Genomic DNA, 18,324 nt, shown 5'->3' with positions numbered 1-18,324 from the left:
CTTTCCATGTAAAGGGGCACCATGGGCCTTGTCCTATCCAATTAACTATTCGTTGTACTATCCTTTGATGTGTTACCTATAAAAGAGAATGCAAATTGCTGCCCAGAGTTCCCTCTTTACCTAGTTTATACTGTTTCAATTATTTTAAACTTGCTTAGTCAGATCAGGAAAATGTGTATGAAACATCTGCAGCAGCAACTGATTGTATTGAAAGCCCATTTGAAACCCAGTACTATCACAAAAATCCATAGCACATTTTTCTGTATTGCCAGTTCTACAGGGACATTCACATTCACCTCTTTTATTTAAATTTCTGGAGCACTCTGATAGCTTTTATTTGCACTGTCTGAAACTGAAAACATTCAATGGGATGACTAGGCTGGGTTTAGAACAGGATGTTCAACATTAGACCATGCTTTGATGCTGCAACACCTAATATAAAAGTATGTCCATAATTCAGGACAATTTATCTCTAAAACTAGCAAAATCTTGCTACATTATATGTAAGCTTTGCTCACAATTATTTGCTAAGAGATAGTTTTGTGTTCATTTTATTAAACATACTTTTACTGGTTAATTACCAAAATAAAAGTTTGTCTATTACAGTGTATTCTATTGCAATTAAGAGCTGCAAATTCTCTTTTAATGGTATTATCTATATTTCAGGTACTGCTTTTTCCAGACCACAAGTTACTGCTGCTAACTTGGCCGGCAACTTAAGCTTTTGAACTTAATGGTTCAAATTGCAGTGGATGAACCTCCTGCTGTTTAGGCTTTAAAGCAAAAAATAATGTTGCTGATAATTATTAGTAAATGCCAAGGCTCTATTAAGGCATGATAGTTTTAATTACAGGGTAATTTCCACTCCAGCCACAAATCATTGCAGATTAATCTCAAAGGCAGTTCTTTTCCTACTATGCTTTTATTCAGGGAAGCAGCAACAATTAAAAGCACAGCAACTCTTGCTGCAATTTGCATATTAATATAACAGTGCCAGTTTGGTCCAGTGGTTAAGCTGCTAGATTAGAAGCCAGGAGACCAGGGGTTCTAGTCCTGCCTTAAGCATGGGGGCTGGCTGATGACTGAGCAACTACTGTCCACCCTACGAAGAAGTCCTAACAAGTCACCAGGAGCCAGCAATTCTTAGTGGACAATAACAGCATATATATTTTTTATTTATTTATTTTAATTCCATTTATATCCCGCCCTTCTCCAAAGACTCAGGGCGGCTTACAAGCTTAGCAGTAGCCTTCATTCTATGTATATGCCTGCTTATTAGGGCTTTCACACACACCCCAAGCGGCATTATTACAAAGTCTGCTTAATTGCCCCCAACAATCTGGGTCCTCATATATCAAAGTGTACAGTTGTTTTGTTGATGTCAGAATCCATTTATATCACATTCATAAATGTATGTTTAAAACATTATCACCCCCATGGATTCTGCCATCTCCTGAGGAAGGAGGAGCACATGTGGATTCAGCCTGCCTTAGGTTATTTCAAAGGCCAAGGGAATCTTTTGAACTGGGAGGAACAAAAGGGAGGGTTAGAGAAGAAGGCATCTGGCTTGTGTCTTCCTTTTAATTCTGGAGAGGAAGAAGGCAATAACCATAAAGACTCGAAGTTAGAAGAATGGGGGCTGACCAAATGGGGTTGAGGGAAGGGGGTTGAACCCGGTACCCTTTATAAAATTTCAATTTGGAAAACAATACTAAGTCCTGTCTTGTATTCCCACAACCAAGCATGTCCTAGTAAAGATTCCTTTTGGACTAGAACTGACTCCAAGAGTTTTTCTCTTCCTAAGATGTGGATTGGGGTGGGTCCTTACAGTTGTACTTTATCACTTCCTGGAACTTGGTTAACCACACAAATTAGGAAGTTTGTGGTAGGGCATTTTGACAGCCTGCTAGATAATAGCACTTAAGACTGCTTTACAGCTCTAAGCGGTTTACAGAGTCATTGCTCCCAACAATCTAATAGTAGTAGTAGTAGTAGTAGGAAGGGACCTTGGAGGTCATCTAGTCCAGGGCTTTTCAACCTTTTCACCCATTGTACCACTTTTAAGATAAGGCAATATCCGAGTACCACCAGTCGCCCAACAATGTGTCAAAAACCTGACCAAAAAAAAAGGAAAACAAATGATAAAGTACTAGTAGTCCTCGACTTACAACAATTCGCTTAGTGACTGAAGTTACAATGGCACTGAAAATGTGAATTATGACCATTTTTCACATGACTGTTACAGCATCCCCAGGGTCATGTGATTTACATTCAGATGCTTGGCAACTGATTCATACTTATAACATTTAGTGTCCCAGGGTCATGTGATCAATGGCCAGGTCATCAATGGCCAGGTCATCACTCAGGTTGCAGGGTGCCTGTGAGGGGGGGAATCCATCTCTGGTGGAGGGGAGTGGGACTGCGATGGGTGCCTTCCCACTTTCCCATTGTCCTTTCTTTCCTTTCTTTCTTTCCCTCTTTGTCCACTCCAATTAGCTAGGGCTCGCGTCCCACTGGTGGTACACGTCCCACTGGTTGAAAAGCCCCAATCTAGTCCAGGGCTTTTCAACCTGTGGTACGCATACCACCAGTGGTACAGGAGCCGCTGGCTAGTGGTACGGAAGCCCAGCCTAGCTAATTACAGTGGGGGAGGGAACGGGTCAAAACGGAGCCACACAGACCTGGAGATCAGCTGGAGCTGCAGAGCTTGCCAGAATCCCCAGGATCTGTGGCGACATGCTAATTGGAACTTCCGGCGCACCCGGAAGAGAAAAGGAGGAGGGCGGAGAGAAGAAAAGGGATAAAAGGGGCAGACCGGCCTGTTTTCAGAGGAACAGCGAGCAAGGGAGGTTGAGTGAGCAAGTGGCGTGTTTTGGGGGGAAGCATTTACTTTTTCATATTATAAACTAGCCATTTCTATAACAACAAATGAATCTAACCAATAAAACCCAAAATACCCCCCCTTTTTTAATTCATCAAGTTTTTGACACCTTGTTAAGCACTGGTGGTACTCGAATATTGTCATGTCCTAAAAGTGGGTCAATTTCTGAAAAGGTTCAAAAGCCCTGATCTAGTCCAACTCCCTGCTCGGGCAGGAAATCCTATACCATTTCAGACAAATAGTTTTCCAATCTCATCTTAAAAGACTTCCAGTGTTGGACCATTCACCACTTCTGGAGGCAAGTTGTTCCACTGGTTAACTGTTCTGTCAAGAATTTTCTCCTTAGTTCTAGGTTGCTTCTCTCCTTGATTAGTTTCCATCCTTTGCTTCTTGTCCTGCCTTTGGACAACAGCTTGACCCCCTCTTCTTTGTGACAACCCCTTAGATATTGGAACACTATCATGTCACCGCTAGTCCTTCTCTTCATTAAACTAGACAGATCCTATTGCAGCAACCGGTTTTTGTGTTTTAGCCATGATCAACTTTGTTGCTCTTCTCTGCACTCTTTCTAGAGTCTCAACAGCTTTTTTATATCATGACCAAAACTGGATGCAGAATTCCAAGTGTGGCCTTACCAAGGCATTGTAAAGTAGTATTAACACTTCACATGATCTTGATTCTGTCCCTCTATTAATGCACCCTAGCACTGTGTTGGCTTTTTTGGCAGCTGCAGCACACTGCTGGCTCATATTTAAGTGATTGTCCACTAGGACTCCGAGATCCCTCTCACAGTTGCTACTATTGAGCAAGGTACCACTTATACTATCCCTGTGCATTTGGATTTCTTGCCTAAATGTAGAACCTTACTTTTTTCACCATTTAATTTTATTTTGTTAGATAGCATCCAATGTTCAAGTCTGTCAACATCCTTCTGTATCCTAGGCCTATCTTCTGGAGTATTGGCTATTCCTGCCAGCTTGGTGTCATCTGCAAATTTGATTAGTTCCCCATCTGTCCTCTCATCCAAATCATTGATGAAGATGTTGAAGAGCACTGGGCCCAGAACAGAGCCCTGGGGCACCCCACTACACACTTCCTTCCATGTAGATGCAGTTCCATTGAGGACCACATGCTGAGTACGGCTGGTCAGCCAGCTACGGATCCATCTGGTGGTGATGCTGTCTAACCCACATTTTTCTATCGATAAGATAGGTTGTGGTCTACTTTATCAAATGCCTTTGTTCTGAGTCCTCATATTACTGATCTCAGAAGGATGGAAGGCCAAGTCTTCCTCAGGGTACCGCCAGTCAAGGATTGCCGACGGGGCGATCCACAGGGGGAGGGCGTTCTCTGTGGGTGCGCCTGCCCTATGGAATCAACTGCCAACGGAACTCTGGACTGCCCCCGACCTTCGTTCATTTCGCCGGGACCTAAAAACCTGGCTCTTTGAGCTATCTGGTCTGGACTGAGGGGTTTAATGTTTTTAAATTGTGATTTAATTTTTGTGGCTAGACTTAATTTAATTTATTTTAATTTATTTTAATTTTATATTGGATTGTTTTTAAATTTTGCCTTGTAAACCCCCCTGAGTCCTTTGGGAATAGGGCGGTATATAAACCGAATAAATAAATAAATAAGTCAACCTTGAGCTGGTCAGGATTGAACTCCTGGCAGTGGGCAGTCAGCCTGGAATACTGCATGTGACCGCTGCACCACCATGGCTCATGGATACGTATAAAAGCCAGTATTTATTTTAAAATATGTCCATGAAAGCATTTATTCCAGGAATCATACTTTCTCTCACACCTGAGCACTGTCGAAAAAGGATACTAGAAACCCTTATTCTAGAAATAATTATGCCAAATCAAGATAACAATGCAGTTTTAAATTACACAAATCAGGACAATTTATGACTGCCTATTGCGGTATAACATGAACATCCCTGGAACAGGTGTCCTCTTCATCTAAGACCAACCAGAGATACGTGCTTTATCTGCAGATGTTTCCATGAGTCCTCTGCAATTTACCTTTTTGGGTTTCGTCCACCTCTCCTAAATGGAAAATGCCTGAAACAGAAAGAAGGCAAAAGCTGCTGATGCATAAATAACAGGAGTATTTGTGGAAGGAAGGGCTTGCAGTGGGCAATATGAGCTCATCCTTTCGTTTTCTCCCCTGAAAACTTAGGGCAATCTGAAGAGCATTGGGCCACACCTGGTTTACATTGATAAAAGAGAAACACTGATATCACCAGAATGTGGGTGTTGACAGAAGATGATCTGTGTCTCATGGAAGAGTAGTGGGGTAACCATCAGCTTGGCAGACAATGCTGGCTTGGATTTCAGCAAACTAACTGCAGACATGCTAAAAGCTGAAGCAAAGCCCAGCAGAGGGCCTGGCAACCTCCTTTCCCCAGCACAGGCTGGGAAATGGCAAAGCCACAGCAAAAGAAGCCAACTGATTTAAAATTGACTAAATAAAATCGAAAGACCTTACTATAAGGTCAGGCAAGAAGGAGAACAGAATTGTTCCCACAGTGTTTATGAATTAGATAAACACAGAGGCATACAGGTTACAGTTGTATATTATAGCATAAAGACTAAGTGTTAAGATGGAATTTAAGAAAAGTTTGCTAAACTAAGCTGCCCAGAGTCACCTCAGGGGACATGGGCAGCATAAAATTTTCATAATTAAATAAACTTTTATATAACAAGAGCGTCCATGGAAACACAGGGAAGATAGCATCTCTTTATTGGTGATCTATGCCAATGTTTCTGTCTTGGCAACTTTAAGATCTGTGGACTTCAATACCCAGAATTCCTGAGTTGAAATCCACAGGTTGAAAAACACTGATCTTATGCCATTTCCCAAAATAATCCCCTCATGCTGTTCTCAAATGAAATCTTGCAACATTTCAGCAAAAACAAAAAAGAGCTATAAACCATAGAATTTAAGAGCTTAACCAATGGGTTTAGATGCATTAAGCCATGATGTGGCCCCTTTGGTTTAGTGACCCAGCTGTTTGTAAACTATGGATTATGTTTGTAATCAGGATCCAATGTGAGTCAGTCACCAGAACTAGAAGTTTAGTCTTCCAAACTTTCAGACTTGCTGGAGCCCATCCTTGGGGAAAAACAGTAGCTGTGCCTGTCTAGGATATTATGACAAACTAAACTGTTTTCTTGTCTCACCTTAGCCACAAAGCTTGCTGGGTGACCTGGAGCCAGTCCCCCTCTCCCTTTGCCCTAAGAAGAAGGCGATAGCAAGCCATTTCCAATACCAAGAAAACCACAGGGATTAGTTGCTAGGAGTTAACACGGACTCAAAGCACAAAAACCCAATATGTGTGAGATACAAATACAGAACCTGAGAACCCCAAGCTCAGGATTTTGTCAATAGAGAATGCAGCAGACGGTTCTTCCCCATTAAAGTGACAACAACCCAATAACTTCAAGTCGGGTTACTGTTCTAAACACGAGGATTTATTCACTGATATACAGTGGGACAAAGAGTATTTAGTCAGCCACCAGTTGTGCAAGTTCTCCCACTTAAAAAGATGAGAGAGGCCTGTAATTTTCATCATAGGTATACCTCAACTATGAGAGACAAAATGGGGGGAAAGAATCCAGGAAATCACATTGTAGGATTTCTAGCCAATTTATTTGCAAATTATGGTGGAAAATAAATATTTGGTCAATAACAAAAGCTCATCTCAATACTGTTATATACTCTTTGTTGGCAATGACAGAGGTCAAACGTTTTCTGTAAGTCTTCACAAGGTTTGCACACACTGTTGCTGGTATTTTGGCCCATTTCTCCATGCAGATCTCCTCTAGAGCAGTGATGTTTTGGGGCTGTCGCTGGGCAACACGGACTTTCAACTCCCTCCAAAGGTTTTCTATTGGGTTGAGATCTGGAGACTGGCTAGGCCACTCCAGGACCTTGAAATGCTTCTTACGAAGCCACTCCTTCGTTGCCCGGGTGGTGTGTTTGGGATCATTGTCATGCTGAAAGACCCAGCCACATTTCATCTTCAATGCTCTTGCTGATGGAAGGTGGTTTTCACTCAAAATCTCACGATACATGGCCCCATTCATTCTTTCCTTTACATGGATCAGTCGTCCTGGTCTCTTTGCAGAAAAACAGCCCCAAAGCATGATGTTTCCACCCCCATGCTTCACAGTAGGTATGGTGTTCTTTGGATGCAACTCAGCATTCTTTCTCCTCCAAACACGACGAGTTGAGTTTTTACCAAAAAGTTCTACTTTGGTTTCATCTGACCATATGACATTCTCCCAATCCTGTTCTGGATCATCCAAATGCTCTCTAGCAAACTTCAGACGGGCCCGGACATGTACTGGCTTAAGCAGGGGGACACGCCTGGCACTGCAGGATTTGAGTCCCTGGAGGCGTAGTGTGTTACTGATGGTAGCCTTTGTTACTTTGGTCCCAGCTCTCTGCAGGTCATTCACTAGGTCCCCCCGTGTGGTTCTGGGATTTTTGCTCACCGTTCTTGTGATCATTTTGACCCCATGGGGTGAGATCTTGCGTGGAGCCCCAGAACGAGGGAGATTATCTTGTATGTCTTCCATTTTCTAATAATTGCTCCCACAGTTGATTTCTTCACACCAAGCTGCTTGCCTATTGCAAATTCAGTCTTCCCAGCATGGTGCAGGTCTACAATTTTGTTTCTGGTGTCCTTCGACAGCTCTTTGGTCTTGGCCATAGTGGAGTTTGGAGTGTGACTGTTTGAAGTTGTGGACTGGTGTCTTTTATACTGATAACAAGTTCAACCAGGTGCCATTCATACAGGACAGAGGAGCCTCTTAAAGAAGTAGTTACAGGTCTGTGAGAGCCAGAAATCTTGCTTGTTTGTAGGTGACCAAATACTTATTTTACCGAGGAATATACGAATTAATTCATTAGAAATCCTACAATGTGATTTCCTGGATTCTTTCCCCCCATTTTGTCTCTCATAGTTGAGGTATACCTATGATGAAAATTACAGGCCTCTCTCATCTTTTTAAGTGGGAGAACTTGCACAATTGGTGGCTGACTAAATACTTTTTTGTCCCACTGTATACTGTATCACAAGATGTCAGAAACAAACCATCTACCAGGAGACGCATAGGTAGTAGCTGGCAATTTAAAGATTTTGCACAATTTTGTAGCAATTTTAAAAAGCCAAGGGAAGAAGGTTAATCCTTCCATCCACTACACAGCAACAGTAGCCTGCTTTGTGCAAACAGTGTTCCTCCGACAGCCTGGCTCCTTAACCAACATACTTAGCCACTGGGCCTCCTCCTAAATCAGCTGAGTGATCAGGGTAGGGAACTTGTGGGAAGAAGATGTTAAATGGGACCAGATTGTCCCCTCTGCTATTCAAATGTTTTCCAGGGAAAATAGGTTCTAGAGGTAGGAAAAACAGGCAGGGAACCATGGAACTACCAATTCTCCCCAGTCCTCTGGAGAACAAATCAAGGTTTCTTACAGAAGGCATAGCATGAAGGGCTCAACACTGTCCTGGGGGCTGGGGAGGGAATGAGACGCTTCTAGAAGTTACTTGAACACATGTCAACATCTAACTTTACCCTAATCTTTCCTACTTTTATATCCAGAACCTCAGAAAGCTCAATTTGTGACTTTGGAGTTGGGTATCATCAGTATGCTGATGATACCCAGCTTTTCATTTTGACCCCAAACCACCCCAGTGATGCCCTCGACGTGATGTCCCGTTGCCTGGAGGCGGTCTGGGTCTGGATGGGGAGGAACAGGCTTCAGCTCAACCCTGACAAGACTGAGTGGCTGTACGTGCCAGCATCTCAGGAAACTCAGATCATTCCATCTCTCACTATGGGGGGTGAGTTATTACCCCTCATAGATAGGGCTCGCAACTTGGGAGTCCTAGCTTCACAGCTTTCTTTAGAAGATCATATAGTAACTGTGACTAGGGGGGCCTTTGCCCAGGTTCGCCTGGTGCGCCAGTTGCAGCCCTATCTAGACCGGGATGCCTTGCGTACAGTCACTCATGCGCTCGTGACCTCTCGGTTAGACTACTGCAACGCTCTCTACATGGGGCTGCCCTTGAGGACCACTCGGAGGCTCCAACTGGTGCAGAATGCAGCCGCGTGAGTCGTGTTGGGGGTCTCCCGATACTCCCATGTTACACCTCTGCTCCGTGAACTGCATTGGCTTCCAGTTGCCTTCCGGGTGAGATTCAAGGTGCTGGTAATGACCTATAAAGCCCTACATGGCATGGGTCCTGAGTACCTAAGGGAGCACCTACAGCAACACCTGCGGCCGGCGTCAACTTCCGTCCGCCCAGTGCGCTCCCACAGAGAGGGCCTCCTCAGGGTGCCACCGGTCAGAGAATGCCATCTGGTGGCCCCCAGGGGGAGGGCGTTCTCTGTGGGTGCGCCTGACCTGTGGAACCGTTTACCAGTTGAGCTCCGGATGGCTCCCGACCTTCGCTCCTTCCAACGTGATCTAAAAACCTATTTGTTTGAACAAGCCGGCCTGGTCTGATGGGTTTTGGTTTTAATTATTGTTTTAATGTAATTTATTTTCTGCATTTGGGCACTAGGGTTTAATTTGTTTTTAATTTCTGTATTTTGGGTATTTTGGTATTTATGGCCCTGTCCACCGCCCTGAGTCCTTCGGGAGAAGGGCGGTATACAAATCTAATAAAAATAAAAAATAAAAATAAATTTTCACTGAATTATACTGAATCCATGGAAATAGAAGAAGAAAAACCTTGGTGCGTGTTCCCAGTTTTGTGCTTCATAGTCAGCAACTTCATAATCAGGATTTGGGATATGACCAACATGCCCTTTTATCCAAGCCATATGATGGTTCCTTTGGAAAAAAACATAAGAAAATCAAATAGAGTTATTTCAAATATTGCTTTCAGGGGTCCAGAGTATCTGTTAATAACTTCTAGATGCTAGGCATAGTCTTTTGGCTTACAAGGAGTTTCTACTATAGCAAAGTTCTAGTTTGCTCAGAATAGAAAAAAACACAGTGTAAAACTGGGTTTTGGTTATGCAAATTGTGCTCAAGCTGACCAACATACTAGCAGGAAGTGCTGCATTGGGATGTGTTTATTTTTAACAAGTAATTATTCTATCCCTTTTTTTATGACAAGCATTATGTGAAAGCCTTGGATGAGCAAAGTCATGATGAACCGTGGAAGTTAACATTGTAAAGTGGTTTGGTGATGACCATGGCAAGTGGGAAACTGTGACTCTGAAAGTAAATGTTGTCACTGGTTGTAGTGGAACTTGTGGATGACCTTGGGGGAGGAAGGAAAGATATACTGCTTAGGGAACAATCACACGAGAGGAAGGAACCCCAAGTGGCTTAATGGTGGAGAAAGAAATTTAGGTTCAGGTGATTAAGTGATGGTTTGAACATGATTTGCAAGACTCTGTTAATGTAGCCTTACAATAAGGTAGAATTAGTTCATCTAATCCTGTTTCTTGTCTGGTTTACCTGGAATAGCTGACAGTGGTAAAGAGCATGAATTAAGGAAAGAAATAAATGGAGAGAAAATAGACAGGTTATGTGTCTGTGAAACTAAAAAAAGGAACGATGTAAAAGAACTAAATGAAGGTGGTCTAATCAATTTGGAGAAAATGTGCAGGAAATCATGTTCCCATGGTTTAATGTACTTATGGATAAATCTGTAGGAAATGTGATTATAGTATGGCAACTGGCGATGTCATGGTTCCGATTAATGAGAGACATTAATCCCCCCAGGCTCAAGGTTGACTCAGCCTTCCATCCTTCCGAGGTAGGTAAAATGAGGACCCAGATTGTTGGGGGCAATTAAGCTGACTTTGTAATAATGTCGCTTGGGGTGTGTGTGAAAGCCCTAACAAGCAGGCATATACATAGAATGAAGGCTACTGCTAAGTTTGTAAGCCGCCCTGAGTCTTCAGAGAAGGGCGGGATATAAATGGAATAAAAATAAAAAATAAATAAAAATAATGATATAGACAATGATATGTTGGCCAAATAATTTACAATAAGTATTGACCGTGACATGGGAATCCCAGGCAAGCAGGCCAGTGGGCAAGAACTATGGTTGGGTGGTGCTGCAGGTGAACACTACAGTGTGGCTTGATAGGTGCCATGGGTGGATCCTACAGCATTCAGACAAGAGGGGGAGCACTGCAGTCAGGGCTATGGAGCACAGACGGACAGGCAAAAAGGCAGCCTTGTGGGAGTGAATCTCATACTGGCTTCCCTATTGACTTTGCTTAACGGAAACTGGTAGGGAAGGTCACAAATGGTGATCACATAATTGCTATTTTGATTCACTTTTCTTAATTATGAACCAGTTGCCAAATGTCCGGATTGCGATCATCTGACTACGCAGACGCTGTGATGGATGCAACTTTGAGGACCAGATTTATATCCTCCTTGTATAGCACCATACTTTTGAAGGATGCTGAACAAGTGGTTGTAACCCAAGGACTATCTGTAGAGAAAACTGGCTGGATGGTGTTGATAGATTCTAAAAAAGAAAGCATGAGAAGTTCAAGCAAAATAAAGCGAAGGATGGGATTGGGGAAAATCAGGATAATTTAGAGGAATAGTATTAAAAAAAAGTCCACAATTACAGGCCTCAATAGTAGTATATGGACAGGCATAATTGCTACTGCATTTGTATAAATTAGATTCAATTGATTTCCTATGATCTAGTGCCTACTTCTTTTGCTTAGTACTAGGGGGGGTTTTTTGCACTTTGTGTAACATTCTGAAACTGTGAGGGATATGTTCGTATGTTGCTTATAGGATAATATGCAAGAGCTAGCAGCTATGGGACACAATTTTACAGGCAGGAATTCAATAGTACAAAATGCAAAAAAATGTTGCAGCAAGTCAAAATGGAAGAGAGAATTACCTTGTTCCAGGTGTTTTCTGAAGAGCAGAAATATAGTTCTTCCTCTCTATAGAATGTCCCCTGCATCTGTTGAACACTATGAAAAAAAATAGCTGTAATGTTCTGTGTGCCCCACTATATAGATGTTATTTCTACACATACTATTTTCATTAAAGCACAAAGCAGCAGCATATCTTAATTCTAGAGAATCTTGGAAAGTCTCTACTGTATAAAATAAACTGCTCTATCTCCACAGGCAATTTCTTGACATGGGGCCAGAGGCAGAGCACTAGTTTTCTCAGGGAAACTCCTAAATTTGCAGCATGGAGACCAAGATAGTTTTCTATGGAAACCAGATCACTATTGTCAGTCAGAAAATAGTTTTATGCAAAACATCTCATTCTGAATGGGACATTCTAAGTAACAGCAGGACATTCTATGCTTCATTTTTACTAGGGCAATCAGTTTTGCACAACCCTACTGGAAAGTGCAAGTCTATTGTTGACCCAGTATTAGATTACAGCGATGCGCACTATGTGCAACAGGAAAAATAAATCTTTAGAGAAAGCATTGTGGGTCCTTTTCTTTATCAGTGCAATTCAAATTCCCTATGTATTTTATAAGTATTTCAGTGGCAAAGGGAAAGTTACGGAGTTATTTAATTTTAAAAAAGTTTAACTTGAAGCAGTCATAGAGACTTTTTTTCTAGATAATCTGATGAATTATATCACCAACACTGTATATTATATCTAATCAAAACTGAAAAATGTTTCTTTTTTGCATGATAGCTTGTAAAATATGCCTGCAGTTAATAGCTATTATTTTGGTTATCATATCCCATAATCCTACTATTTCAATAAAGCAGGGCACTACAAATTAGGTTAATTCACAGTGCTTATTAGTGTTTAATGCTTTTTGTCTTTCTTTTCTTTTTTTGGCTGTGCAAACTTAAATTGATTAGCTACACTGTAGGCAATAAAGAGTTGAACTAGAGTGCTCTCAATTAAGGGCACAACACTTACATTCTATTGTCGTGTTTGGATCCATTCCTTCAACGTCAATAAGGTATCTTAGTACAACAATAATAAAGAAAGAAGAAAGCTAACATAACACAGTGAAGCTCATTTACTAGACTTCAGTGCAACAGACCATAAACAGATCAAATTCACTCTCAGATTTACATTATCTGCATGATGTAAATTTAAAGGGAAATCCAGTCTGCTAAAAACAACCTGTTTACAGTTTACTGAGTTCCAATAAAATGAGACTTTATGCAGTTTGTCAGTTAATATTTGTGCAATGATATAATTACACAAATGAGATAAATGAACACAAACAGCATCATTTGTACGACATCCCTCATTACTCCATGGAAATGAGATCCCATAACATTTTTAAAAATTGGTTCAGTTTTAAAAATACATTTATTGGACTACAACAACTCTGAATATTTACTGCGCATTAAAAATGAACAGAAACAGAGGAATTGAACACATCACTAAATAAGAGTCTGTCTACTAATTACATGACTGAGATACAGGAAGTCCTTGAGTTACAACTGTAATGGAGTCTGCCTATCACAATCATGGTTGTACATCAGGTCATTCATGTGATCGATTTGTTTTGACAACCTTTTTTTGTTGTGGTCATTAAGCAATCACTATGATAATAAAGTGACTATCATGGTTGTTAAATGAACCCAAGTTTCACTACTTATTTATTTATTAAATTTATATGCCACTCATTTTGCCAAAAGACTCCAGGAGGCTTACAACCTAGTAGGCAAGAATGGGCCAGTTTTGCTGAGACTCAGAAGTAAATGCAGCTTTTCAGCAAGACTGAAACGCAGGGGTGGGCAGGAGCAATTGGACGGGGCCACGGGCGGTAAATGCAACCTGGCCAGCAAGAGCCCAAAGTGTCACCATAAGAATTGGGAGCGAGGAAGTGGAGGGACAATGACCACTGGAATTTTGAACCTAGTTCATAAGTGGCCCCAAGGAGGTCCACTGTGACTTCAAATTGTCCCGAAGCAACTGGCCATAAGTCAAGGATTACCTGTACTAGTTCTCTGGAAATATAAAAATTAATAGCTGTGTACAACTTAAGAACTAATTCTAAAATATTTCTCAATTTTAAGAAATTAAAGATTATAAAAATGTGCCTACTAATTCTCTCCCTTGGAATTCATGGATAAGCTCTCCTGGGAAGCATGTTTAACAAAAATAAAAATCCAAAGTTTCAGATTTAAAGTACAAAACTGTATTGAGAAATTAGGATCTCTGACAAACAGGCACATCTGGGTTGCCTAAAAAGCAATTATGATTTTTTCTAAATAAAAAACCCTGTCTTCTCCCTTCCTTTCATTGTTCTTTTATAGTATTAAGACTAACAGAAAATAAAAAATTTCTAGAGGAATTATAATTAACCAAGTACAACCCAATCCAACAATATATCAACTGAAGATAAACATAAATTGACATTTCTGCAACAGATGTGAATTTTCAAATCACACCAGCTAAATCACCTTTGTTTCTAAGAAAAATTTACCTGCAAATAAGGTAACCTGTTCGATTCAAGCCATGTGTACAGTGGACTCCAATAAGTTTGTCTAGAGAGATAGGAAATGCAAATGGTGTATTTATAAAGGCTCAACTACAGAGATGATTTTACTTTTTAGCTGCTTGAACAAATATATCTGATTTTTTTTAATGTATTGCAAGAGGCAGTAGTATTTACAGGCAAAAAATAGTAACGTCAAGTGTAAATTAAAAATGGCATACAGAACTCTTGATAGAATAACAGTTGGAAGGGACCATAGAAATCTTCTAGTTCACTCCCCTGCTCAAGCAGGAGACCTTATGCCATTCCAGACAAGTGGCTGTCCACTTCTCAAAAACACCCAGCGATGGAGCACCCACCGCTTCTGGCTGATTGTTCTCACTATCAGGAAATTTCTCCTATAGTTCTAGGTTGCTTCTCTCCTTTTCATCCTTCTTCTTCCTTTGGATGCTTTGGAGCATAGGTTGATCCCCCTCTTCTCTATGACAGCCCCTCAAATATTGGAAGGCTGCTATCATGTCATCCCTAGCCCTTCTTTTCACTAGACTAGACAAACTCAGTTCCTGGAACCGTTTTTCATGTTTTAGCCTCCAGTTCCCTAATCATCTTTGTTGCTCTTCTCTGCACTCTTTAGAGTCTCAACATCTTTTTGTTTAGAAGACTACTTTGTGTACACAGACTGGGGCATGTTTAAGGATGCAGCTACTGATGACCAACATACAAATGCTGAGTATGCCACCATGGTGTCTGCATATATCCAAAAGTGCATAAAAGATGTCTGTGTCCTGAAAAGCGTTGTGAGGGCGAATGAAAAACCGTGGCTGACTTATGAGGTCTGCAAGATGCTGAAAGCACGGAATGTGGCTTCTAAATCTGGTAACATGCTGGCACTTAGAACAGGCAGAGCAAATCTGAAAAGTGCCATAAAAGGTGCAAAGCAAAGCAAAGCATTGCCAGAAAATTCAGAACTTTTTTCAGGACCCAACAAACACCAGGCGAATGTGGCAAGAGATCCAGGCCATTACGGATTACAAGGTGACTCCATCGAGATGCAAGGACGACACAGACTTCCTAAACAAACTGAATACATTTTTTGGTAGATTTGAGGCATCAAATAGCACTCCTGCTAGGAAAGCTGTGCCCCATCCTGACGAGCAAGTGCTAAGCTTTGATGTCACCTGTCCAGAAAACACTGCAGAAAGTTAACATTCGGAAAGCAGCAGGCCCAGATAACATCCCTGGATGTGTCCTTAGGGAATGCGCAGATGAGCTGGCTTGTGTTCTCACAGATATTTTCAATCTCTCATTGCAGTAGGCAGTGTTCCTATCGTGCTTTAAGATGGCCATCATCTTGCCAGTGCCAAAAGTCCACAATTACAGGCCTCAATGATTACCGCCCGGTTGCACTGACATCCACTGTTTTGAAATGCTTTGAGAAGCTGATAAAGGACATTATTGTGTCCAGCCTCCCGCCAGCATTTGACCCACTTCAGTTTGCCTACTGACCAAATCGCTCTACAGAGGATGCGATTCTTCTGTTCTCCATCTGAGCTTGAAGCACTTAAGAGGAAAGAAATACGTGCGTTTGTTGTTTGTTGACTTCAGTTTGGTGTTTAACACAATCATTCCCCAGCATCTAGTAGACAAACTGGGCCTTTTAAGCTTAAACACTCCTTTGTGCAACTGGATTCTTGATTTTCTTACCAACAGGCCCCAATATGTGCGAGTTGGAACAAATACCTCTAATACCATTTTCTTGAGCACTGTTTGAGGGGTTGGTGAACTGGTGTAAGAAAAATAGCCTGAAATCAATCACTGTCGATTTCAGAAAAGGCAGGCACAGCCACACTTCTCAGTGCATTAATGATTCACCTGTGGTGATGGTTACTAGCATCAAATTCCAGGGTGTGCAGCTAATGAGTAGGCTAGCTTGGTCGCTCAACAGTGAGAAACTGGTGAAGCGGGCTCAGCAGCGCCTGCACTTTCTGCATCACATGAGAAAAGCTCATCTTCCTTCCCCTGTTCTGACCACTTTCTACAGGGAGACGACTGAGAGCATCCTGTCATACAACATCACAGTCTGGGTTGCAAGCATCCCTGCTTCAGACAGGAAGGCGGTGCAGAGTGGTGAGGATGGCCGAAAAGATCATGGCAGTTCCCTCCCCTCCATCCAGGACATAGCACAGAAGAATTGCTTGAGCAATCCATAAGATTATCTGGGACACTACACACCCTCTTCACGACCTGTTTTCCTTGTTCCCTTCTGGGAGGAGGGGGCTTCGTGGTATCCAAAGCAGAACATCCAGATTCAGCCATAGTTTCATTCCATACAGCATTAACCTTGTGAACTCTCAGGCTTCCTCCTTCCGTTATATATTCAAGATGGATAGTATTTAATGTTTATTTGTTATGTAATGTAGGGGTGTGGGTCTACACACGTTAGTTGTGTGTCATGTATGTGTTTCACTTTGAGAGTGGGCAACTTAAATTGATGTGTGCCGTTGTGCCCACAGTAAAAAAAATGACAATAAACGTTATCTTGTATCGTTGTGACCCAAACTGGACACAATTTTACAAGTGTGGCATTACCAAAGCAGTATAAAGCTTGCTTCTAGGTGTTCACACACCCATTGTTTATTTTTCCAGGATCTTCCCCAAAAGTACAATGTACAATATGCAGAAACTCTCTAAGAAAATGGAGATACATTGAATTATTTAATAGTGGCAACTTAGTTTTTAGGCAAGGATTAACTGATGTGTTCCTGAAGTAATACAAGTATCCCTATCTCTTGCTTATTTATCCTCAGTATCTAGTTTTATTATTCCAGAACGTCTTTCTGTTTTTACCAACCCTTTTCGGCTTGGTATTATCTTGATGTGTTGGTTATAATTAAAATCAGCTATTTCAGGAAGTAAATTCTCCAAACTGAAAGCTTTTTAAAGTTTTCTTAGCTGGACTAGGCCCAAAACAGATTCGTTTCATCCTCCTCAAACCACCACCAATTGGGAAGTTATTTCCGGAAACTGTTCCACAGTGACTGCCTTGAAATGGTCCACAAACAGGTTTAGGAATGGAATTTTTGGGGTTTAATGCAAAAATTCTGTTACTAAATCAAAATGTTTGCACATCCAATGGGACTCACCATTATGCTGGTTCTCTTTGAGGAATTTTTTTACAGCGCTTTTGAATTTAGAAACTATAGCGTTATTTGGTACTTGATGTCCAACTGTTAAAATTTTACAATATTGTAGTGTATCTGGTAGTTCCTAAAAGAAAATGCAAAGCCCTTGAAATAATTGAAATGAATACCCAAACAGCCACTTAAGAAAAAAATAAATCAGCTCAATAGAGCAGGCAAACAATGACAAGGCTAATGATCATGAATGCTCACCTTAGATTACACAATATCAGGATGATCTTCTTGGACCTAACTATATCTGGATTCTCAGGGAGCAATGGTAGCCATCACTAAACATAGCCAGCTGTCTCTGAGAGAGTGCTGTGTGTCAGTCACTAAGTTACCTCCAGACTGATCTACTGCAATGTACGGTATGTAAGGCTACTACTGAGATGAACCTGGAAGTTCAACCAGTGGAAAATACAGCAGTCAATTTGCTACTCAGCGTGTAAGAAGGGGAGTCCATAATGCCTGTTAAAAAATTTCCACGTTTTCTAGGCATAATTAAGGTGTTGCTTTTGATACTTCAAGCCCTGAACAACTTGGGCTTGCATATCTTATGCATCAAGCTTCTTCTCTCAATCTAGATTTCAGAATGAAGTGCTTTGGTCAGCAGGAGAGGCTGTCCTGAAGATATCCTCATTGAAAAGTGATTTTGATAAAAATGAATCAAAAAATTAACAATATGGACTCTCAATTGGAAAATTTTAAACAGATGATCACAGATAATCAACCAAGAACCCAAAAAATAGAAGATAAATCAACTGAGGTTGACCAGAAACTAGAAGTTTTAAAAGATGAAAATCAGAAATTGATCCAAA

General features: G+C 41.2%; 1 protein-coding gene across 1 annotated transcript in view; it reads right to left on the bottom strand.

Moving 5' to 3' along the window:
* Positions 1-4,745: 4,745 nt before the first annotated feature.
* LOC308671673 (RNA/RNP complex-1-interacting phosphatase-like) overlaps positions 4,746-18,324 on the bottom strand; it is a 29,552-nt gene continuing 15,973 nt past the window's right edge. The window contains exons 4-9 of the mRNA XM_081334065.1: positions 17,468-17,591; positions 14,313-14,373; positions 12,788-12,834; positions 11,787-11,862; positions 9,632-9,733; positions 4,746-4,947 (exon numbers count right to left, since the gene is read on the bottom strand). Coding sequence (XP_081190191.1) covers positions 4,905-4,947; positions 9,632-9,733; positions 11,787-11,862; positions 12,788-12,834; positions 14,313-14,373; positions 17,468-17,591 — 453 coding nt within the window. The 3' untranslated portion in view covers positions 4,746-4,904. The remainder of the gene's footprint in view (positions 4,948-9,631; positions 9,734-11,786; positions 11,863-12,787; positions 12,835-14,312; positions 14,374-17,467; positions 17,592-18,324) is intronic.

This window comes from Vipera berus, assembly GCF_964194415.1.
Source record: "Vipera berus genome assembly, chromosome: 8".
NCBI classification, from domain to species: Eukaryota; Metazoa; Chordata; class Lepidosauria; order Squamata; family Viperidae; genus Vipera; species Vipera berus.
The sequence above is the reverse complement of the archived record's forward strand: the minus strand, read 5'-3'. Positions and strand labels throughout refer to the sequence as shown.